At 40.5% G+C, this 24,819-nt stretch overlaps 1 protein-coding gene across 1 annotated transcript in view; it reads right to left on the bottom strand.

Moving 5' to 3' along the window:
* Positions 1-10,844: 10,844 nt before the first annotated feature.
* b3glcta (beta 3-glucosyltransferase a) overlaps positions 10,845-24,819 on the bottom strand; it is a 58,172-nt gene continuing 44,197 nt past the window's right edge. The window contains exons 10-15 of the mRNA XM_041941473.1: positions 24,374-24,443; positions 21,144-21,257; positions 14,502-14,601; positions 13,917-14,036; positions 12,922-13,066; positions 10,845-11,375 (exon numbers count right to left, since the gene is read on the bottom strand). Of these exons, the coding sequence (XP_041797407.1) occupies positions 11,208-11,375; positions 12,922-13,066; positions 13,917-14,036; positions 14,502-14,601; positions 21,144-21,257; positions 24,374-24,443 (717 nt within the window). The 3' untranslated portion in view covers positions 10,845-11,207. The remainder of the gene's footprint in view (positions 11,376-12,921; positions 13,067-13,916; positions 14,037-14,501; positions 14,602-21,143; positions 21,258-24,373; positions 24,444-24,819) is intronic.

Genomic DNA, 24,819 nt, shown 5'->3' with positions numbered 1-24,819 from the left:
AAATTGCAAGATTAAAAAAAGAAGAGACGCCCAGATGGGCTTATCATACCATTCTGGAAGGTGGTTGCTCACGGGCATGGTATAAGTCACAATAACTGAGAAGCATCCCCAGAAGCTGAGGATTCAAACGGGTGATCAAATCTACCTTGACATATATATATACCTCTCAAAGCAGGACTGACAGTTGGAAAGGCATCACAGACAAAAACGAAAGCAAAAATGTCACAAACTGTTGATAAATGTGGCCTTAGACAACATTAACAGTCAAAATGTGTCGCAGAGAGGCCTCTGATAGTATTTAAGGCACTCTCTGATTCTACTTGTCACTCCAGTAGGCTATTCAAAGAGCATCTGTCTCATATATCTGTACATTTTGCTGCGAGTCTGCATGTTTCTGTCGCGTAATGCGTGGAATTTATCCTCTGGTCGTCTCCTAATTCGATTAGTGCGTGCAGATCTAAAGGATGAGGCCCAGTGATATCAAATCATTAACTGCAGGAATATGTTTCATCCTTTTGTGTTTTACACCAATTTGCCTCACATAACCGGATTGGACAACTTCACTCAGGGCCTCTATCAGTGACTATAAATTTCCACCAGAAGTTGAGAGTAATAATACTGCGAGACATTCATCCACACAGAGTACACATTTGCAGACAAATCACACCATATCACAGATAATATATTCCCACTGTTCCTACAGTGCTTATAGTGCAGCTATTACTCATTCAGCAACCCAAACTGAGCTGAGCAATATTCCAAGTCTTCATATAGTGTATGTGGAATTAGCTGTCTCATATTTCTAACAGTGCAATGTCCTCTCCCATTAACACAATCAAATGCATTGCTAATCATGGCAGTGATGTTTTTAATATTGCTTTAGATAAACAGAGTAAACACCCTGCAGACCACGAAGCCTCTCAGTCCAGAGGTGACTGCAATACAATAAAAATCCATTACAACTTTGGCAAAGCAATCATGTCTGGGTGAGAAGGTTAACACAAGCAATAAGGACATGCTTACTTGCATCTGAACTTTATTTGCCTTTCTCTGTGGTGTGAGTACAATGAAGTGAGTACGCAAAGTGAAAGGTAAAGGGTTCAGTCGAGAGTGGTATAGGATTTCTTGACATCCTATCGGCGTGGCTCTAGGGATGGCAATCCATCAGTTTATCCACCACTTTGGTCAAGACTGAAATATCTCAACTATTCACTTGAAGGTTATGAAGTTTGGTACAGACATTCACAGTGCCCAGAGGATAAACCCCGCTGGCTTTGGTGATCCTTTGACTTATTGTGTTCGATACTATGAGAAGTTCATGACTAAATAACCGCAAAACAAATGACATTCCCATCAGCCTCGGCTGTACTTGGTGTTTAATTTGCAGATATTAGCATGCGAAGGCACTAATCTATGATGATGAACTTGGTAAACAGAATACCTGCCAACCACTAGCATGTTAGCAATGCAATTGTTAGCAGGCTGCACAAAGTACTGCGGTGGCTAATGCAGCCTGACAGAGCCGCCAGCATGGCAACAGACTCTTTTTTCTTGTTAAAAAAAAAAGGTATTTCAAAGTACCTGGAGTCATACGCTGCTAACACGGCTTTGACTTGAAACGGGCATGTTAGGTGAACAGAGAGTGATGATGGAGCACAGTGAGATTACAGCATAAAACACAATTGGAGAGAGACTGTATCTGCACAGAGAGGACAGCCACAGAGCTTCATTCTGATTTAAATGTCACGCTTGATTACATCGTCTTCCTTTTTTTTTTACTGATCTGTTGAAGGTTTTTGAACTGTGGCTTCACCGCTGCTGTATGAATTTGCTTGAGACCTGACTTCCAGGAGGCCAGAGCAATAATAATAGAGACAATAAAGATAATATAAAACTGACAGCAATTTAAGTGATACTAATGACCACTGGGGCACATTACTGCAGAATTACTGGACTAATTCAACAAGATTTAAAGTGAATGAAATACATCCCAGAGCATCCTGAATTATTTCAACGCAGACACGGGACATGAACTGCGATCGTGTACGTGTCTGTCATCTGTGTTTTTACTCCCAACATGTTGGCTGTCTGCCTAAAGAAGAATTATACCAGAGTCACATCCACAGCAGCCACTGACAGTTTCACTGCTCCGATTAAAATTTCAAACATGACTGAGGATTCACCATAATTATTTTTCCACATGCATCATATGGTGAAACTGGAGATGCAAACACTCAAGGGAACTATTGTTTGCACTCCAAACAGTTTCAACCACTTGTGTCTGTCACTGGCTCATACATTTCGCTAGCGTGAGAGGACTGTGATCACTCGAAATACAAAAAGGCTAAAGACTGACCTGGTCTCCAAAAACGTGAACAGGATCAGCATGTCTGTTTTTATGGTTTCATAGAGCGGCTGACGGGCAAACACCTTTGAAAAGAAACTCACAAGGTGCTTGATCTTATTGCCTTCAGACTGTAGAAGCTCAAATACAGCTCTTACAACTACAGTGTGGTCCTCCATACTGAGGGAATGAATAAAATAAGAGACTCTGAGTCCATGTGTAATTTGCTCTGTGTATTTGTACTCTGCTATTTTAGTTTGGCTGAGTGGGCACTTATGCATCCAGCAATTAATGTCTTCCCTTTATTGTGCCTGATTATTCACATTTGCTTGCTTCTTTTATGTTACAGTACAGCATTACCACCAAAGACTCTGTTTAGATCTGGTCTTAAACAGGCTCTGTGGGCCGCGTGTGATATCGTTAATGCAAGATTTAGGGGTTTAATTCAGACTGGTGCTACACATGCTAGAAGAAAAAAATACTTTGGATAAAAGAGTCTATTAAATTTCATATATTAAAAGCATATATTTGTGAAACTGCTTTACCTCATCATACCGCACTTTTCCCATAAACCATAAATGAACATAAAACAATCTTAAACACCCCCTCAGCTAAAAGATCAAGCTTTTTTTATATGCTACAAGACATACTGTCAGTGAAATAAACAGTCAGCGCCATGGCTGAGCGCTTGCACCTTGGAACCGCAGTGGACCAATGAGAGCAGCACAGATTCAGACAGAACCAATCCTGTCAATTTGGGGGTGGGGCTATCAGGGGAGAAGCCAGGTGTAGCTAATTTACAAGCTAAGTTTAAACTGATGGCGCAGGCATGCTCTGTTTTCAGCTGCAAAGTTGCTAAAAGAAGATATGGCGAGCCTTCATGTATTACCACAGTGCGCAATTCCCAGAAAAAATCTTACAGAGAACAGATGGATTTTACCACAGACCTTCCACTGACAACTAGAACTGTTCAATCCATTTATCCCGGGGACACAGTGAGTACCAGCCAACATGTTGGTAAGTTTATACTTCTTGTTTTTTATCCGTTGACTGTGTTAGCCAATGTTAGCCTGCCAAGTTCCATGATGATTCATGTCAAATGCTGACAGAATATTTAATATGGCTGGGGGATGTTGATGAAGAAAGTTACAACAAATGTTACTTAAAACAGTTTGTCAGAGAGTTAAGCTGCTGAATTAGATGGTGGCTATATTCATTATGGTATTTGTGACAGAAGACTTTGGAGGTAGTTTTTCTTCAGGTTTCTGGTTTGAGCATGTCTGAGTTACTCCTATATAACCAGTAGCCACTGTGTGGTGTGCAGCAGCTAACAAAACAGCAAGCAAGCAGAGGTTTGTGTGTATGGTGAGCAGGTACGCTGGAGCTGCAGGCGAGGGGGGCCTGCAGGACGGAGGGGTAGGTGGAGGTAGAGGCTCAGACTATGGATCTGTGCATACTAAATGAAGGCACCTGCATCTATGCCATTTTAAGGCATGAGGGTAATTTTTCCACAGAAAACAAGTCTAAATATGCAGTTCTGATGGACCAGGAGAGGAACTTTGAAACACATATGTAATTCATAATAGGATGATACCAGCATGATGATTTAAGAAGGAGCAGAGCAGCGGGAAAATCTAGATCAAGTGTGCATGAAAGAAATTGCTATTCAGTTGTAGCCACCATGCTGCTTGATATTTGCCAGCAGCTGTCAACATACAGAGTAGGAGAGGGAGTATTCATGAGGTTTGCTTTCTCTGCGTGGTGCCACCATCACAGTGCAGATTCACAAATTAACAAGTGCTTGAAGAGTATAGCCTGGTGAGCTGTGAAAAGCCAAAATGCACCAGAAAGACAATGAACCAACAACAACAACAAACCCAGAGTTGTTGGTCACAGCCAAACACAATTATCAGGTTTTTATTTTAGATTTTTTGCTTTGGAAGTCTCCCTGGGTGCTCGTGGTGCCCACATTTCATTCTGCACTTAAAAATGCTTGATGTACTTTGTTTCAAAACTGCTCTCCCCTCCTTCACCACACCATATTATTCTGGCTGACGGTCATAAGTTCAAAGTCCTCATGAATGTCAATAAATAAGGTATATATAAAAGGTAAAGTATGAAAGTGTTTATTGGAAAACAGTGTTTGTTGTTTTGGGACAACAAATGTCAAAAGGTAATCAATAAGTGATCAAGAATTTAAAGAAACAGACTGTATATATTTTTTAAAACAAACAGCAAAGCTTTTGCAGGATGAAGATGATTTTCCATGAATTTTGACACTCAGGTATACTATTACCAACAGTAAGTCTATAAAAGGTGAACTGTATTACCTTTTAAGCTTGCGAGTGGACAAATTAGGTGAAGGGAGAAGATTTTTTTTAGTCACTCTATCCCATTATTACCTGAACTCTTCTGCTGATTTAATTCTGCATGTCATAAACCACCACTAACAACATGCCATGAAAGGATTAAAAGCTCCTCTGAAATAACTCCAATTTTATTTTTCACCTCCAACATCAAAGTCAGAAACTTTGATGTTGAAAATTAACTGCGGAGATTAAAACAGTAATGTAAATGATCGTTAACCTTTAAGTATAAATAAAATGACTCATATTAATCGTTAGGCACGAAAAGTACGAAGCGAGGTCACTGAAGTACACAGGAAGTGCAGAAACCTCTCATTTTTGAGCATAAAATTGTAAAATTGACTGGAAGCAGTATTTCCAGACTTTTCTTGACATATCAGAGATTATAGCTGCGACTTATGGAGCTTGTGCTGCTTCAACTTACACACACCTCTCGAAATAATTACATTTCACGCGGAATGAAAGTGAACAGGTGGCCATTTTTCTCTGCTTTCTGTGTCTCAAAGATAAATGGGGGGTTAACATGTGTGGGAGGAATTCTGACTGGTTTCATCACACGATGTTGTTTCGTCGTGCAGCTACAGTATCGAGGCAGATGCACACTGAGCTGTTTTGCACCCTTTTCCGCTTATTGAATGACTCTGCTCACCGTCATTATAATGACGGTAGCCGTGCTCGCTCCATTTGAAAGCAGACCAGTGCTGAACACTACCAGAATATAATATGTGCCTCAGTCAAGGACAGTGGCCTCAGAACTGGACTCGCTCCCCAGATGCAGTGTGGCTGCCCACCGCTCCTAAATAGTTAGGTTGGGTCAAATTCAGAAGGACAAAATAACCCACAGGCAAGTGCAAAGGCTGTGCAGTGTGCATGAACGTAATAGACAAACACAGGTTCTAGTCCTCAGACATTACTTGGAGGGTTATACTGCTGGAGCAAAATCAGATTTTACATATTTTATTCTGCGACAGTAACAAACCTCAGCCCTAATCCTGCAGCTGTGTCACACCTCCAGACGTGCAGCTCATACAGTTTCAGGAGAGGAGGTGAGGGCTCACATAGTCAAGTGCTCCTTTCTCACTCAACACACTACGAGTGTTAAAGTTAATACCTTGCCTGAGCCCATGACTATCAACAGAGCAGCTGTCAGCCTCTCCCCCATCCTTGTTACTTCTCACAGTAATGCCTGTACAAAAAAAAAAAACAAAAACAAAACTCCCAGCATCCATGCCATTAAAGCCTCAGGTTTTATGCATGTCCGATCGACTGCTCAGGACTGTGATGAGCCTTCCTTCTTAGAAAAAAGTCACTCGTCATGCAAAAACAGTTGGATAATATCATCTGTGGATCTGGAGGGCATTTTGAAAAAGCTAGAAAAATAATCTATCTATCTCTAATCAAGTTTTCAGACTTAGATATTTGACAGACAGACCTGCATTGTAAACTGGAGGCATTCAGTTTAAGGAAGAGGGACCAGGCAGGGAAGGTGAGCTTAAAGACCCCTTTGTGTTGCGTTATGAGAAATGACTCATCCAAGGGAACAAAAGTCAGAATATCTCAGCCTCTGCGGCTCCGATTTTGACCGTTCTTTTTAACATCTTTCTCTTGCAAGTCTCCCAACTTTATACTGAAATGCAGGAGTAATCCTTAAGTGCTCCTAAGTGAAGACTATTGTTCTGCAGCACTCAGTCACTCAAGGTCAGTCTGTACTCCAAGTGAAGCAACAAATACTGTTATAGTGTGTTAGGCCATGGAGGCACTGTGAAAACTGTGTAAAAAACATCATATTCATTCAGGACATACTACAACATAATGGTCATGTCGACAACACCCGAAAGGTCCCCTCTTGTTTGGTGGATGTTTACCTCTTGACCTAGCTTTCTGTCTCGACGATATTGGTGTTTTGTTATATCAATAAAATGTTGATCCCACAAAAAAAACCAACACATTTGCCGTGAGTGTATATATCAGTAAACTTCATTCACATCGTGGACAGCTACAGTTATACCATCTCTCCCCATCAGGCAGATGATGCAATGTCCCATGCTGCAGCCTGAATAGATACAAGGAGTCTGTTGTTCCCCTGCCAATAAAACTGATTAACTCAGAATGATAGTCTGGGTCTCCACTGCACAAACACAGACTGCTTCACATTCCCGTTTTGTCCTTCCTTTCCTTAGTTCCTGTTATATATTTATGGTGACTGGTGAATGTACAGTAATTGGATGAGATTTCATCCTATGGTGTCTGCCATTAATTGCAGTTTTTGTGTGATATATTGTGTTTTTATCCTGCGCTGCTGTTTATGTTTCCGTGTCCTTGCTGCTGTGACAAATCATCCTTGCAAGGGCAATAAAACACATTTGATCTAATCTCATCTTTCGGAATAAGCAGCTGGTGCAGTGTAAGTATTCAGAAATATTTTAACTGCTATCAGTAGCCTGACACTATGACAGCATACTATTTATTTTGCTATTGGACTAGCTATAAAACCAATCTTGTGTAACTGGTGGTTAATGCCGGCAAGCATTTTGACTTTCAACACTTGTCCTTGGCCAACCTGGCTTTACCTGCAACCTGCCCATTTACCAGCACATCTGCTGAAGTTTTACACCTTCTGTATCATCCACCCTGCCTCTCAAAGAGACCCCCCTCAAAATCACTCCTCCTATTTGACACTGAGTTTATTCTGAGGGCATTATTTTGCAAGCGCAATCGTATCACCTTTACGGGACACTGCTGAATTATACATATAATTGAAAATAATTAATTCGCCAACCTTGTCAGCATTCATTATCATGATTTTCTTTTAACAGACAAGCAAACAGGTGACTCCTGCTGAGGAACACCTTTTGAATGCATAATGTTCACAATCAGTACAACCTCATTTTATTGGATAGTATCAGTGAAATTTCCCCTGGGCAAAACAAGATTTGAGACACCTCTACGGCTTTTGTGTCTGCATCTATATATCAGCTTTAACTTATAAGCAGGATTACACATTGGACTCCTCAGACACCGTCTGGCTAATTTCTGGCCGTGTGTGTGTGCGTGTCAGAGAGGTGTCATTTTCAGTGGCCTCATATTAAAGAGAAAACATAAAATGCAATGAGTTATGAATTCATCTGTTTAAACTTTCAACCTGAAGTATGTAAAGGAAAAAAAAACCCTTCGCTACCTTTTCTACATTCACACTATTAACACGACTCCCTGAATGACATGCACTTATGAATCTATATTAATTAGGCTATATATATTAATATTAACAGAATTAAATGTGGACATATGGATAAAATTAGAGTTTAGTTTGGTTTTGTGACTTTTTTGTTCTAACTTACAAAGGAGGCTACAATCATAAATACTACAAAATGTCAAAAATGGTTTGCCATTCTAGCAGCTCTGTTAGGCTGCAGTGCATCAAGCTAAATGCTAACAGCATGCTAACATGTGCACAGTGACAATGCTAACATGGTGATGTATGTTTGCCATGTTCTCACCTTAGTGTGTTTGTATGCCAACATTTGCTAATTAGCACTGAGCACAAAACATATGAGAAAGATGAGATTTCATGGCAATTCATCCATTAGCGTTAGCTGTTAAGATATTTCAGTGGTGGATCGACCAGCTGGCTGCCAGTTGGCATCCCTCCAGAGCCACGCCGTTAGCACAGCTTACATGCTACAACAGCAATACGATCCTTACATTGTGCAGAACATGGCTCAACAGGCTTCACTTCGATCTAATGGGATCACTGTAAGTGGGGAAAATGAAGTCTCATAATTGTTTTGCTGCAGAGATCTTTGCAGTCAGTGTTGTTCCCCTGGAGGGCTGGCAAACAGATTGGCAACAAGTGAGAGGGCTGAGTGATGATAAAAGCCTCAGCAGAGCCGATGGTAACAGAGATTTGAGACGCCATTGACTGCGGCAGCTCTTCTCATCTGCTCCATTTTGGAGACCCCAGTGATCACAGTGAATCCTCCGAGGAAAACGCACTCTCGTTCAAACAGCCCAGCATGAAAACTCAAAACCCTCCGACGGCTCTCCAGCCAGGACTCGCCATGGCTCACACACGCTTTTATTCAAATGCAGCTTTATGAATAATAATCCGGCCGTGGGAAGCCAAATCTTTTGTTACAAAGGTAAAAGCAGACATTGAAATATGATAAGAAACTGAACTTTCTGTACAGTTCATTCGCAATCTAATTAACTGCTTCAAAGGGAGGAATAAAGGTAAAGAGGTGCCACCTCTTTGCTGCTGCTCCCAGTTTAACCCACAGCAATTCTAAAGGGCCGGTTCACCCAAATTACAAAACATGCAGTTCTCACAGGGCCAGTTACTTTGCTAGAAAGCAGTTCCAACGAATATTAGGACATGCAGAGAGATTTTGATGTTTCATTGTTCCTGTGTAATATTTCAGGGCTTTAAATACACAAATAAAATTCCATTTACCTCCACAAAATTCGGGTGGAGGCAGAAATAGAGAAGGAAAGGCAAAAGCCGCGAACTGAAACAGATCAGCCAGCAGTATAAATGAGTGGAATTAGGTAATGAAGGCATCTGTGATGTTTTTTGAAGCACATGATGCAAAATCCCTTCAGTGACTTGAACGCCCATCAAACCATATTTATCGCTGCAGAGCTGGTGTTTTAAGTCGGGCTTGGATGTTATTCTGTAGTTCGCAGTGTTGTTACCACTGAGGACACTAGCGTCCTTTTTCTGTGAAAATATGAATTTCTCTGCAGCGGAGTTTGCAGTTCAAAAACATTCTGTGTGCTTTTTTCCAAAAGCATGATTCCATAACTTTAGGCCAACAAAATACAATACGAATATGCTAGGAGTTTTATACCCGGCGGTGTGGAGAGACCTTGATAATATAATCACCAAATAAATAAAGTGTGAAAATTCCCAAAAATGTGCTTTTTCTTAATGGGCAGAACATGAAGGAGATGCAGCGGTGCACTCATCTCCCTTTTTTTCACTGTTCTGGACAAAGATTAAAGAATGAAATCCAATGCCAGACACAGTCCAACCCCGCTGGGATGCTGCTGCTGACATGCTAGAAATATTGGCGGTGCAAGCATGTTGTGTGGACCTACTTTGAATCACGCAGAGGATTTCCCTCCACGTGTGGGAGAGTCCCACTAGGAATTTAACTTGTTTCCTGCAAATAGGTTACAATTCATAGGTGTGTTCGGAGATGTCTACTTGACATACTGCACTGCTTCAAATGCCTGCGGCTAATAGATTTTTCATGAACTCGAGATGGCCTAGTGTGCTATTAGGACAGTGTAAATTTAGTACCACAATACTGACAGAATCTGTGAGTGGAGGAACAATGGCTGTATTACAGTGTGCTGGCAGTAATGAGGTTTACTGTATTAACATTTTCAAATTTTCAGCGGTTCAGTGTAATTAATATGAAGGCTTTCATAATCCTCAGTGTTTCCACAGCGTTTGCGACCACTATGAAGCAGCAGTCACTTCCTTTTTTTTAAAGCATGACTTGAATGAAGCATTACAGCTGCAAATTCATTTCTTAAGATGGCAAACAGCCAGGAGAAAGTTTCATTCTTCCACCCAGGCTCAAGGTCTTTGAAAGACCTTTAATAATGGTCAGCAAATCATTGAGTCTGCCAATTAATTACTTGAGACAGTTAATTTTGTGGGAAAAGATGTGAAAATGAAAAATTGGTATTGGTGTTGATAAAACCAATTTCCACCTCATACCTCAGGATATCAGCTAATGAATTACAAGAAAGTACATCCATGGAAGTGGTGTTTTTTTTTTTGTTCCTGCAAGGCCAAAGTGAGCCAAAAATGTAATGAGGGTGTTCAGGTGAGTTTAAAGTAAATGTAGGATGTTTATCGGCATGAGCAGCAGCTGGGCCTCTTTAAAGACGACAGTTTGGGTACAATTTAGGTTAAAGTTACAAACTTTCAGTGTTCTTAGAGAGCTTTAATGCTGCCTTTTAGCTGCACCAATCTGTCTTCATACTGCAGTTTTCACCCCAAGTAACCCTTATCAGCTTCATAATTTATACATTAGTGGTTTAAACTAACTAATTAATAAGCCTCCAATGAAACCGAGAAGCAAAATGTTCTCAAATAACTATGCTTTTATGTCAAAATAGAGCACATTGTACAGCATTAGTGATACTTTTTGAAAGATACAGTATCTCCCATAGAGGAGGATCCTCCTCTGTTAGGTTTGGATTATTCGTATGATATAAATATACACATATTACATCCATATTTCCAAATTGACAGTAACCTCAACATGCAGTCAGTCATGAAAACACTCACATATCAAGTCATGGACACACGCTCACAAGGTCCTCTTATTAACACTTCAACATCAACAATACAAAAACATTTACATCTGTGATGGGCAATATTTCAGTTCCATAACTCCATCATACACACACACACACACACACACACTCACACGCTGTACATACATACATATTCATACAGGCTAGTTGTGTGCTTAAAATCATTATAACTCAGTCTTAGCGCTCTTATTAAGTCCATCTGAAGCTTTTGCCACAAAGTCATCCTTGAGCCATTTGTTGAAAACAGCAACCGGGTCGACGTTCCAGTGTTTATGGAAAGAGATGGGCACCTGGTGCGCTAAGAAGTCTCTGGCATAGTCCTCTGGGCGTGCCTGAAAGGTAAGATTAAGTACAGCAATTCATATTTGGAGGCAGTCACAAGAGACTTCGTGCAAGTGCTGCAGAGAGCAAGAGCGAAGGCGTGATGTTTATGTTGAAACAGATACTGCATGCTGAAATCTGGGCAGCTGAAATTATCATGGGTTTACAAATATTTTCAACCAAACATCAGGAGCTGAATGATTAACTTATAACAGTCAATTTTATTGGCTGATTCGTAGACAGAGCGACCTATGGTCGTAAGCACAGGTGTAAATAGTAAAAGGAATGATAATTCCCAGCAAAGCTCCATCCACCTTCAGGCTATATATATGTTCATGTCGGAGTTAGAATAATTATCAGATTATGATTTTTACATAACATTCACATAAACATTCAAATTCTAATTCCAGCAGTTTTCCTGAAAGCACCGATACACCTGAATTTACAGTACAGCCTGAACATGGATACCTGTTCAAATCCATTATTCAGGGTAATTAAACCCATATTTAATTGATATAGGGTTATAATATTATTACACTGTATTTCTAACAGTAGTAGTACAGTGGCAAGCTATACCGTGGGAATCTTTCCCATCTTTACGACCCATCTCATGTGATGTGAACAAGATGGTGCATTTACATCATACCAGCACAATGGGAAGAATGGGAAAACCTCACATAATGGCCATTTTTGTGGTCATTTTTGTCTTCTGTTGGTCTTTTTGCCAAATGGTAGATACTGTGGCTGGAAATATCTGTGACTCAGCATTACAAGTGGAGAAACTGATGTGATTTTACCACTCACTGTTCGTTATTACAGAATCAAACATATGACTTAAAGGGCCGGTGTGTAGGATCTAGGCAGAAATAGAATATAATATTCATAAGTATGTTTTCATTTGTGTATAATCACCTGGAAATGGTGAAATGGATAATGGAAAAGTTTTGTGTTAGTGTTAGCTTAGAGTGAGCTTTAAATCTACAGAGGGAGCAGGTCCTCTTCCACAGAGTCCACCTTGTTGCACTGTCATGTTTCTACAGCAGCCCAGAACGGACAAACCAAACACTGGCTCTGGAGAGCGCCACCGTAGCTTCTCCTACACACTTTGGTCAGAGAAGAGTGAGGCCAGGGGTATTTAGTTGGGCTGCAATTTGCAACCTCACCTCTACATGCCACTAAATCCAACACACTGGACCTTTAAATGTGACATGAAGAGGGGTTTAATCAGCTGGAAAAACTGAAAACCTCTGCGTGGGTTTTCGAAATATCAGAGCTGTGTGGTCGACTGCCAATAAATAGAGGTCTCTGTCTTTCTGTGGATAATGAGTTTGTAAAACTTTCTTTGCCTGGATTTGTTTAAAAGCACCATGCATCTGAAGAGATTTCAAATGATGATTCTTCACCAAGCTATAAAAAAGTAATTCTCAGGATATTTATACAACTTGTGTGGGTGGTTTTTTATCAAAAAAGTAAATACAGCAGCAATCAGTTCCACCATAGGCACAAACACACAGTCAGACGGACACAAAGAATGAATTGTAAGAGTGTGAATACAACCTGGTGAAAGAGTGGACTGTGTGTGACAGGAAGTCCCAGAGCATTGAGGCACATTCCCAGCACCATGTCATCCGGCGCGTCATTGCTGTAGCACTTGCAGCCGCTGTCAAGAAGTCGGACGACAGCCTCCCTGCTGAACACCATCCTGCAGCAACACAGACGGCCATCAGAAACATACAAAACACACCCAGAACACCACAATTTTAGAGGCAAATGTTGGAAATTAGCAGAAAATAACACGTCTTTCAGCTGTGATCGTAAGGTTCGTCGTGATTACTTCATCGTGAGAGGGCGACAGAGCGGGGAGTGAAACTGCAAATCAAGCTGAGAGGGAGATGTTGTTTTTCTGTGAATCTCTGCACAACAATGATGTGACATCTCTTTGAAAAGAGAGGCAATTACACATGAAAAAACAAATCCTAAGCTGCCAAAGGAATCGCTCATTGCCACTCAGAACAGTTTTTAGGAGGTATCACTATCGAGAAAGCTGGCAGTTGCAGTGCTGTAAAGTGTCACAGCAACTGAAGTGTCCCTAAATAGAGTTTCTCACACAGCTCACTCACAGCTCAAGATTTATCTATAGTACAGCTCTCCTCCAGCACTGACAGCTGGCATATAACTTGCTTATTGCCCACTTTTATTAATAAGAGGGGGGTCATCTATGGATCTTGTGGATTGCAATTATTTTTGCGCTGTATCTGTATGATGTAGTTTGAGTATTAATTATTGACTGCCTGTCTTGTCTTATCAACTGAAGACTGTGTGTTTACTGTATTTTGAGGTGATTTATTCCATATTTTTATTGAGTATGTTTACTGTTAACGCAGCCAGCAAATCAAAATGTCCCTTAAGGGAGCAACACACTTTTAAACTGACTCGAAACAGTTTATCTGTAACCTACAGATTACAGGTTTTCCATTACAGGTTTTATAGTCCCTCCGCTGCGTCTGTATCTTTCATCATTATTCCTCGAGCATCCGAGCTGCGAAACTCACCCTCCACCTCCCGTGATGTAGCTGTAGCCGCCTTGGCTCAGGCCGTAGCCGTACCTCTCTCCTAGACACACTGGTTCAGAGGGGTTATAGCAGCTCAGCAAGACTTGCAGTCTGGGGAGGCTGCAGAAGGCACAGATCAAACTCATCACACCCTCATCATCATCATACACACACACACACACACACCTGCGCATATGTATGAAACCGTCCATTTAAGAAGCTGAAATAACTGCTCTCCCTCAGGCACTATTACACGTCCACAGGCTTCCACATGAAGGGGTAACCTGACAGATATAAAGCGAATCCAGCTGGACCTGAATTTATGTACTGAGCTTTTTAGATGTTGGACAGGATGGTAATATCTCTGGAACTCGTTTTCTCAAAAAAAAAAAGAAAAAAAAGATATTATTCCAAGGGTTTCTCTCGTCCACTGTTCAAACCTTTTCATGGCTGTGAGACAGAATCAATTTGAAAATCTATGAATAAATGTCAGTCAAAATTTGAGGAAGACGAAGGCATGGCATTTAAACAGTAAGAGAACAAATGGGAGCAATAAAATGCTGAAACCACACTTCAAAAATATACCTGATAAGTGTGTCATCGTCCACAACGACGAGCCACTTGGTGTGTGGGACAGAGCTGCTTAGAAATCTTTGAAGGATTGCAAAGGTTTTCCCACAGTGGCCTGCAAATAGAGACATGGTATCAATAGACTGGCCTGTACGACTTAATCACATATTGACCACGCGCTGTATTCTGGTTTACCAAGATAAATGACCCTGTGGCACGAAGGCGAACACACTCGGCATAAGCAGGTATTTACATACACACACACACCTGCGTATGCACAAATGCATAGACAACAGCTCTGCCACAAAAACGCAACATCACACTCATGAATTATGCTAATGCTAAAGAATTTGAGAGGCTGTAGGCTAACCAACAGCCACAGCCACAGGTCCATTCGGGACGATGAGTGAATTTATTTTTCAGCATGAATGGCTTCTGTGGAAATCCAGTCTGGGGAATGTGCTGTGACCGATGAAATGAAGATTCATCAGATGTGGCCAATAGTGTTTTCTTTAAACAATATAAAAACCATCACAACAAACCATTAATTAATTGAGACTCCACACAGTTTATGACTGTGCTGTGCCAAAGCCATAACCCTGACCCTGACCATGACCCTAACCCAAATGCTAACGCTGAGTTTTACCGTAACCGTAACCCAAACCCTGACCCTAACTCTAACCCTGGCCATAACCCTGACCTAACAAGGGTGCAGCACATTCTCACCTTCGATGTATATTTCAGCATTAAATTGACAGTTGCACGCATCATAAGTCTCAAAGTGGTGCTTCTCAATGCCAAAAGCCTCAAGGACGCCTCAAAAGCATGCATGGCTGTAGGCGGACACATCAGCCACCGCGGTGATCAAACAAACGACCTTCTATTTAAGGGGCAAAAATGCCTTTTCCACATTTTTAACATCTGCATTGAGCAGCATTAAAGAAAATCTCTTCAATGCAACGACGTGTCCTCTAGAGCTTTGTGAGTAGAGACAAGGCTGTTGTCTATATCCTGACGCCTTAAACAAATAATAAGGTATGTTTGGCATGATGAGCGAGGAAGATCAGACTTTCACTCTGGCATGTTTGACATGACTGCCAGACAGAACAAAATGTTCTGCCAACTCCTGAAAACAAAAACAGTGATGTGGTAGCACAGAACAAATACGAGGAACCCAAAAGAAATATAACCATCAGAATCCAAATATCTGCACACCATCAGGGCTGAGAGCTCAGACATGGAAATCCCTGGTGGCAAGCATCACAAAGAATACTGAGGCCCTACTGTTTTATTTATAAGGCAACCAAGGTGTTTTTTTTTTTTTTTTTTGCTGGTATCTGAATATAGAATAAGTAAGGACACCTTGAACTGCTGACAGGAATAAAATCCAAAAACGCACTTTTAGAGGCAGGTCTCCAGACAAGCTGGTAATCTTATTTATAGTTGGAAGAGGCGTCCATGTCCATGTCTCATGCAGCATCTATCGAGCATCATTAAAATGTCCTACCTGCCACTGCAACATAACGCTGCAGAAAGGTCCTCTTGGCCTCAGAAGTGCCTCCTATCATCAAGTCTCTGTTCTCCTCCGACACACTTTACTGTAAATACTACGACTATTTACTTGATACTGCATTTTCCCATTACAAGGTCTTGCATCACCCTTCCCCTAACATCTTAAAACTTTTAATCTCAGACTCTTGAGTTTATTTTTCCATTTTCAAAAGATGTATATGTATACTGTAAGGCTTGTGTGTTTTCACCAGGCTTAATATTTCTTTGAGACTGCAGATGGTGGCATGATAACCCAGATAGTTTTAAGTGGGATCAAAGCTTGTTTCAACTGGCAACCAAGATAATTTATCTTATGGTTAAATAGTCTTCGGGGTTGGTTTTCTTGATATTTCCGATGCAGTTTCTGGAACTTACTAAGTAGTAAGTGACTGCCAACTTATCAACCCTACTTGTACAAACTGCTTAAAACTGATTTGATAGCTTGAAATTCTGCATGTTCCCTTCAAAATATACATAAATGCTGTATTAAACAAACATACATTAGCAATAGAGCTCTAACACTTGGCTATCAAAGTATAGGCAACACAATGGAATCAATGAAGTCAGTGGACGGTGAAAAAAATAAATAATGAAAGTTGACTCCACACTCCTGACATATTGATGCCTGTCGGCTCTTGATGAACTCCAGGCTGCTCTCAGCAATCATTAGTATAAACCTTGAGGTCTTGGAAAAGGAACAGAAAGAGGTTAACAAAGAGGAGGAAATAATGTTTGTCCTGACTTAAACTCAATTTTAGTCCAATGACTGACTGAATATCACGTGGGCATTTGGCAAAGAGGAACAGATAAACTGCTTATTTTTCATTTGACCTCAATCGTTCATTGTTTTCAGTGCATGCTTATCTGATTAAGCATGCACTGAAACACTGGCTTCAGCGTACGTCCCGAGGTAGCTGACTCCATTACATGCTTCTGTTTAAAGATACAGTATGATACTAACTTTATTCTCTGGTGCCATGGTGTTGCTTAAATCACGTTTAAAATCTCCTGCTCCTTGACTGAAACGACTGTGAAAAAATCCAATTTACTGTATGAGTGCTGTTTGAATGACAGAAAGCATAGTTACTAAACTGAGAGTAGTTTCACTATCTGGCTGCTTACCAAACTAGAGAAAATCCCCCTGCCTTGATGATGGACTGTGGGTTGCTGCCAAAGTTCCAACACTCAATTGTTGTCTCCTGAAAGTAAGAATACTGGCAGTGGAAGGCAAAATTAAAGGGAAGGAGACACTTTCTCCTTTCCAACACTGGCTTAAAAAATACTAACATTATTTATTGCCTGAGAGGAGTGGAGCCGTGGCTTTTCCTGGAGTGAGACATCAACCTCACAAGTAAGCCACACCGACTCTCTGTACCACGAGTTAGGGAACATGTCGAGTTACAGTATGCAAATGAGCAGGTTTGAGAAAGCCAGATGACTTCCACTTAAATTTTTTTCTGCCGTGGCATAACCAGCTGCCAGCCTGTCAGCTTGGCAGTACGCAAACTGCGAATGGGAGCGCACATCATCTCCTGCCTGACCCCGGTACCTGTCGTACAGAGGGAGAATATCATGACGAGCGTCATTTAAAAATCTGGAATATTAATGTTGCTGCGCTGGGTGGAAATTACTGAACAGACGGCCATTTAACAAATCTGTAGGTCAGAATAGATCCACTACACTAAGCAGCACATACAGAGCCGTGACAACTAGTCAATTCATTGATTGATATTTGAAGCAAAAATACCAAACATTTTCATTCCACCTTGTCAAATATGAGGATTTCATAGCTATATATCAGTAAAGCAAGTAATTTGAATACATCTCTTTGAGCTGTGTGAAAATTATAACATAACACACATTTTTCATCCTTTTCTGACATGTCATAGACAAAAGGATGTATTTATTAATTGAAAAGATATTCAGCAGATTTATCAAAAACGAAAATCGTTAGTTGCAGACCTTTTACCTCCATTTTTTTAATTACCTGTAATCTAATGCAGTCTACTTGAACAGCTTTCCAATAAACCTTGAGAAGTTTATAATGTGTCTTTTTTTTCACAGTTGCTTGTATGGCCAGTTTTTAGGTTGCAGATAGCGATGATGTATTGGACTCTCTTTCCAATATGTGCCTGTCATGACACATTTCTGTGTGCAATCGAGTGCAACACCACCAGTGGGATGAAAACCATGCACTAAGCGATCAATATAATGCTGTATCCATTAATGAGAGAATTATAAAGGGTAAACAAAAATGCAGCCAGAGTTTAATTCCTGATCTAAACCAAGAAGCTTTATTGGGTGTAAATTCAACTTGACTTTTAAGACCCTGGGAAGTGTTTTTCCACTAACAGTTAACCCTGAGCAGTCATTAACTGTAGGTTGCAATCAGGCAGCGACGTGTTTAATCGTTTGTCAGGGATTTTAATGTGTCGAAATCAATGCATTTTTAGCTTTTTGAAGGATTTCAAAGGCACTCAGTCAAACGTGGCCCGACTCCAAACAATTACGCATTAGTGATGAATTATAAGCTGCAGAGTGGCACTGCAGTGGCCTGGGGGATTGTACTGTCACCTTCCTTTTTACCCGCCACATATCAAACCTTCAACTTTACACTGGTTCTGCAGTCATGGCTCTACTTTTATGAGATGCATCAGTCAGGTCGGGATACACTGGTTACTGTAAAGATGTAAACTACGCACACATTTGCATTTTCTGGTGGCATTTTTTATCAATGTGGAAGGAAAATAACAAGCAGCAGGCTACAGGCCAAAAACAGATGTAACGGGTCTGCACAGATGAACAATATCTCATCGCACTGTGAAACTGCTCCATCACATGATTCCTGCTGCTGCCGTGAGGTTAGCTGACAGGGATAAAATCCTCCTCTCCATGTGGCATCACGGTTTCTTTCCCGTTCCAGTTTGAAATCGGATTTGAGCAGCTGGGGTGAGACGCACCTTCAGAAATCTGATTAAGCATTCTTAAATCTGATCAAACTTAAAATCTGATTAGGAAAAATCTGTTTCATTGTGGATATTTCCTGTTAACATTTGATTAAAAAGATCCAACATGGTGATTCGAGCCAGGATACAGTATGTGAGATATCTGAGAGCGCTGAGAGTTGGTGCAAGAGGAACTATGTGTGGTTCAGTGTCATGAAGGCAAAAGAGCTGGTAGTGGATTTGTTACAGAGCGAGAAGCCGCAGAGGCCTGTCACCATCCAAAACGAGGAGGTGGAGATGAGGCGGCCCTGAAGTACGGGGGCTGCATATCAACAACAAACTGGACTCTTAACAGAGTAACTTTACATGAAAAGGTTGGCTTTTATTCTTGACGAGGCTCAGCTCTGCAACAGACGAGTCCGCATGTTCCAGCAAGTAGCCGGTGGCAGTTTGCATCCTTCACTTCCTCAATGCAAAGATGCTGCAGAAGACGTCCTTGTTAAAGAAGCTGCCCGGAGACAGAAACTGAATGGAGGCTGCGGATTAACCAGAGTCAGTGGGCTGAGAGTGGCTTCGGTCGATGCATCATGCCATTAAGGTGCAACATGAGAGGTCTTAGGGTGCCGTTTTACGCCAACAGCCATCAGACTGTAAAATAATTTGCGCCCAAATGGCCCCTGCCTCAGGCAACCAGGAGGGTGCTGAAGCAGAGAGCTACTGCTGTCTTTACAAACTACTCTGGGCTGCTTTGAGCGGTCTTACGCTCTATGTACATGTTCTTGTACTTGTTTCTGATTATCATACATTATGCATTTCCAGTTTTTCCCTCAGGAGAAGCTGCAGGATGTTGTTGGGTTAAAGCTTCTGCTGAGGGATCACCAGGCTCTCAGACCAGCAGGGGGGTGTGTTTTTCCTCCAGAATCAGAATCAGGTTTACTGCCAAGTAAGTCTTCACATATTTCAAGGAGTTTGCCTTGGTGCAGAGAAGCCTGGTCTGTCCCAGGGTCTCTGCCCCGGCAGACATGTGTGGTGCACCAACAGAAGGAACCACCTCTGGGCTTTGCTACCAGGCTCAGCCTCTTAATGCAGAGGCACAGTGGTCGCCTTATTTTTTTTTTACATGTTCTGTACGTGCTTGTTCCCACATACACGAAAACATGCTTTTGTGCGTCTGCAGTCCGCACCAACCCATGAAATAATGATACTGTCTCATGCATCATTTTAAACATATTTCCTCAAACTCAGATATCTTTGGCAACATTTGGGATCTTGTCATGAATTTAAAATGAGGTTCTGTGGTTCGTATCTGTCCGCTAAATATAAAGATACACCAAGGAGCTGAGCAGCGCAACTTAGCATAAAGACTGGAAACAGGGGGTAACAGCTGGACTGGCTCTGTCCCCCTGTTTCCAGTCATTATGCTCAGTAAAGCTAACCAGCTCCTTGATGTAGCTACATATTTAATGTACAGATACGGAGTAAGAGTGGTATCAATTTTCTCATCTAAATCTCACCAAGAAAGCCTAGAAGCCTGTTTCCTAATCTACTCTTTTAAATGACACTTGGCCCTGCAGTAAGAGTTTGTTAAGGTGGACGCAACAGTAAGTCGGGCAGAGTGAGCCATCGTTAAAAATAAACTGCAAGTGATGACAAGTCAGATTATCACCGGCTCTTAAACAAACAAATATCTGGAGGAAACATTTCAGTTATTAAATAGCGACAGTCCTACAGTCCGTGGAAATCAGCAGGAGGTGTTGGCCAAGTTTCTGTTGAGTAAATGCTCTCAGTCACACAGAAGCTCCTCAAATCCAAGAACAAACAGAAGGCACAGACGCATTTATCACCACAGAATTATTCAGAGAAACAGCAGAAGACAGCATGCAAAAGTCTAAAAACGTCTGAGCACGATTAACTAAAAAATGCCAACATCATGGATTAAAATCTATTTATGAAGTCGATTGAAAAACAAATATCTAGTTTTGCAATAGCGCCATTTTGTGAAGTGACGGTGGGCCACTCCTTCTCACTCCAACTCTCCTACAAATTAGATCTGAATTATAGATATCTACTACCTGCCATCCCCTTCACACAGTATTAGTCTGTAGATGTTTCAGTTCGTCCATTTCATTTTTCATGTACCTCCAAAAAAACAAGCACTTACCTCTTTCAGTATTTGGTATTCCGATATCAATGGTTGGTATTGAAGGATCAGCGTGGTCACTGTAGTACTCTAAAAATAAGGCATCCTTTTCCCAAGTCTTCTTTATCACTGGAACTAGAGCAAAGGGGAGAAAATCAATCAATACAGTGTTCGCTAAGTTTCACAACAAGCAGACCTCTGGTTCTGTGCAATGTAGACTCGCTCCCCGAGCGAATGGTTATTTCAAATTTATCACCATACATGGTTTCTCTGATGTTTCTGCCTGTTTTTGGTCAAATATTCTATTTAAGACCATTGAGGAGGCTTCGAAAGAAATAAATCATCAGTAGAGGCATGAGGGGAAATAGATTGAAAATAAAAGATGAGAATAAGATAAAATGCTTCAGTGTGCTTCTTTAATCCTCCCACTTTTTTAATGTTGAAGATAACTTGAAAATAAGCAGAACATATCAGAGCGAGATATAATGTGCTGAGGCTATATTTCTATGATACAGATAGTCTGGTGTGCACAAACATGTTGCCAAATAAGCATCACAAACATGTTATGTCCTGCAAAACAAAAAGCACTCGCTTCAGTTTCAGCAGTTAAATTTCAGCACCATGAATCTCCTGCAAGGAAAAAAAAAAAATGGAATTTGTAGTTTTTGTTTTTTTGTCAGCCTGTGCTCGATGCAGCCTTCTGACTTTTTGTCCTCTGCTGGAAGGTAGCAGTAAGTAGGAGGAGCAGTGTAGGTTAGCAGATTACTGTGTCTGCATGTACTTTTCCCTTCTATTTATACACAGTGTCTTTCAGCTGAGCTATTAGTGCACACAGCGCTCATCTATCAATGACCTAATTCTTGGCATCAGAGTTTTAAGTTTTCCAATAGACTCGATTGGCATTTGACCGATGAGTTCTGGTGGTTTGGTGATGAGTTTCTGGGGTTGTCGAGGCGAGTGTGTTTGAGGGCTGAGAAACACTGAATACCCAGAGATCCACAGCAGCAGCAGCTCCAGGCTGTGTTCAACTCTCATAAATCAACAGAAGTGAATCAGAGTGGCATATTTAACACTGAAAGACTGAACCAAAAGGAACAAAATGTTGAGTTGGCAGGCCTTCATTGCCTCTTAAGGCTCTTTGAAACTGACAAATGTACTAATGAAGAAGAGAAGTACAATTAAGCTCCAAATATCATAATGCTATTTTATATCGCCGCATTCAAATGATATAAACCTAAATTTAAAAAAATCCCAAAAGCACTGAGCAGATCAGATGTTGATTTGTTGATTTCCTGTCATACTGCAGCAGACAATCAATAGATTGGGTGAGAAAGTTTGAAAACAGATACTGACACAGACAGGCAACCTACACATAAAACTTAAGGAAATAGACGACTGTTGCTTTAGTGGATATAAAATGAGATATTATCAACCAAATGTAAACATATTAGTAAGACTTTACATCAGACTACCGGTAGAGCAAACACTAAGCCACTGGATGACATGAGATATTTGATGTTTTACAGTTTTTAAAAACATGGAATGTTAAATTAAAGGAAAAGGAAAGGGAAGAAATCGAATGTATGTCATTAAAAATGCAATGCTTGCATTATGAGTGATAGCTTCTGTAAGAGCATACAGCATTACTACTGCATACTACTGCCTGTGATGCAGCAGAGGCACTGCACTCCATTTTATGCACATTATTTATTGTATATTCTATTTCATTCATTTTATAGTTTTTGCTCCATGTAAGAATTACATTTCTGTCTTTTGTTTTAGCTTTCTTCTTCTTTGTTTCATAAAGTTTTGCAGAACTTTGCCATTTGCAGGTTGTTTCCCAGCAAATCAAAAAAGAAAAAAATATTATTAATTTTTGTGTTTCAAGTGTGCAAAATCTACACAGAGCCATGAAAACTCAAAACATGAGTAATTATTGATAAATGCATTTCTGATTTCTTGTTGTGGTAGCTTCAAATCCCAAAAAACAAACATAGATTTGAAGGTTGACGCTCTCAGACTGCAACAGTAAGAGAAGTACACTTAGCTACCATGAAAAGGGAAAGTAATACATGTCATATTGTTCACTCTGATTTTATATCAAGTCTAATTCCTGAACAGATGAATGTGCATTTTTTATGTCCATGTCATTGTTTTTGCACAAGATAATCACTACAGATAAAGGAGATTAAACCATCGTAAATTAAATATGTGGCTCTTTCATGTCTATTTTCTTATGGATCTTAGCTAACCTTGATATATAAATCTAATATTCATTTTCATCTTGTCTATAGTTGAAACGATTAATAATGGCAGCTTGGCAGAGGAATGTTAATTAAGGTAATTAGTGGGATTACTTTGGAACAATACTCTTTGAGCGTGGCGTACAATTTGTCTGATGCCTTTGAAATGAATCCGCAACTGAGCAGTTGAGTGAGCCTGCTACATTTTTATCAGGTTAAAAGAGAGCAAGATCTGCTGCAGATGTCTTAATGTCGGGCAGACAGTGCAAATAAATGGCGTCAGTAGAGCTTGTTGGGTGAGTTCACATTTCCAGCGAAGAAAAAACAATCACTTCTAGGTATTTTCTTTTAGCCTCAAAAAGTTTAACATAAATAAAATAATAATAATAATATAAATGCGTTAATCCTTATAGACAAACATTCAATCGAAAACACTACAAAAACAACGTATTTAATGTTTGACCTCATCAGAATTATCCAATTTGATGCAGCAACATGTTTCAGACAAGTTGGGAGGAGCAACTAAAGACTGGGAAAGTTGTGGAACGCTCCAAAAACACCTGTTTGGATCATTCCACAGGTAAACAGGTTGATTGGTGACAGGTGATAGTATTATGATTGGGTATGAAAGGAGCGTCGTGGAAAGGCTCAGTCAATCACAAGCGAGAATGAAGCGATGTTCACCTCTTTGTGAACACATGATTGTATAAAGGAGATTACTACATGGGCTTAGAAACACTGTTGTTGGTGAACACAGCTCATCTGCAAATGAGTGCATTCAGTTTTTATTGAAGTTTTACTCAGCGTCCTGACTTTTTTGGTATCAGGGTTATAAATCCTTCCCGACTTGATGGTGGAATTACCTTGTGAAAGACTTGATCGTGATTTTCTGGTAAAGCTCTGACACAATCACACGTGAAAGGTAAAACATAAGGGCAAAAACATTTGCAATTAAAAGGGAAACTGTGGATCTTTGGCGGGTTCTGTAGGAGTGGGAGTGTGACTCACCTCTTTCACTGTGAAACTTCCTACACGTTTTCACAGCGACAAATATATCTTCTTTATTTACAGGCTCCCCCTTTGATGAAAACAGGAGACATTTATCAAAGAAATGCTCGCATGAGCACATAAATCACACAGAATTAAAACAGAATCTATATTATATCCAGTCAAATAGCTGAAATTGAGTTTTTCAGGTGATAGTGAGCATCAAAGTGATCAGTGGGAGTCCTCAAAGTGAAATTAGAAATGGATATTTCTGCTAATAGTCGGAGGTCATTTGGCCCTCTGGCTCTGCTCCTGAAACTAAAGACACATAGCAGCTGATAACACTGCAGCACATGTAAAAGAAATCAGGGCTGAGTTCGGTGAGCATGTGTGAAATATAAAAGCCTTGGAAATAAAAAGAAGAGCACTGCAACTGGGAAAGATTCTAAATGAAATGAAAGAGTGAG

Source organism: Chelmon rostratus, chromosome 7 (genome assembly GCF_017976325.1).
Source record: "Chelmon rostratus isolate fCheRos1 chromosome 7, fCheRos1.pri, whole genome shotgun sequence".
Classification (NCBI taxonomy): Eukaryota; Metazoa; Chordata; class Actinopteri; order Chaetodontiformes; family Chaetodontidae; genus Chelmon; species Chelmon rostratus.
The sequence above is the reverse complement of the archived record's forward strand: the minus strand, read 5'-3'. Positions and strand labels throughout refer to the sequence as shown.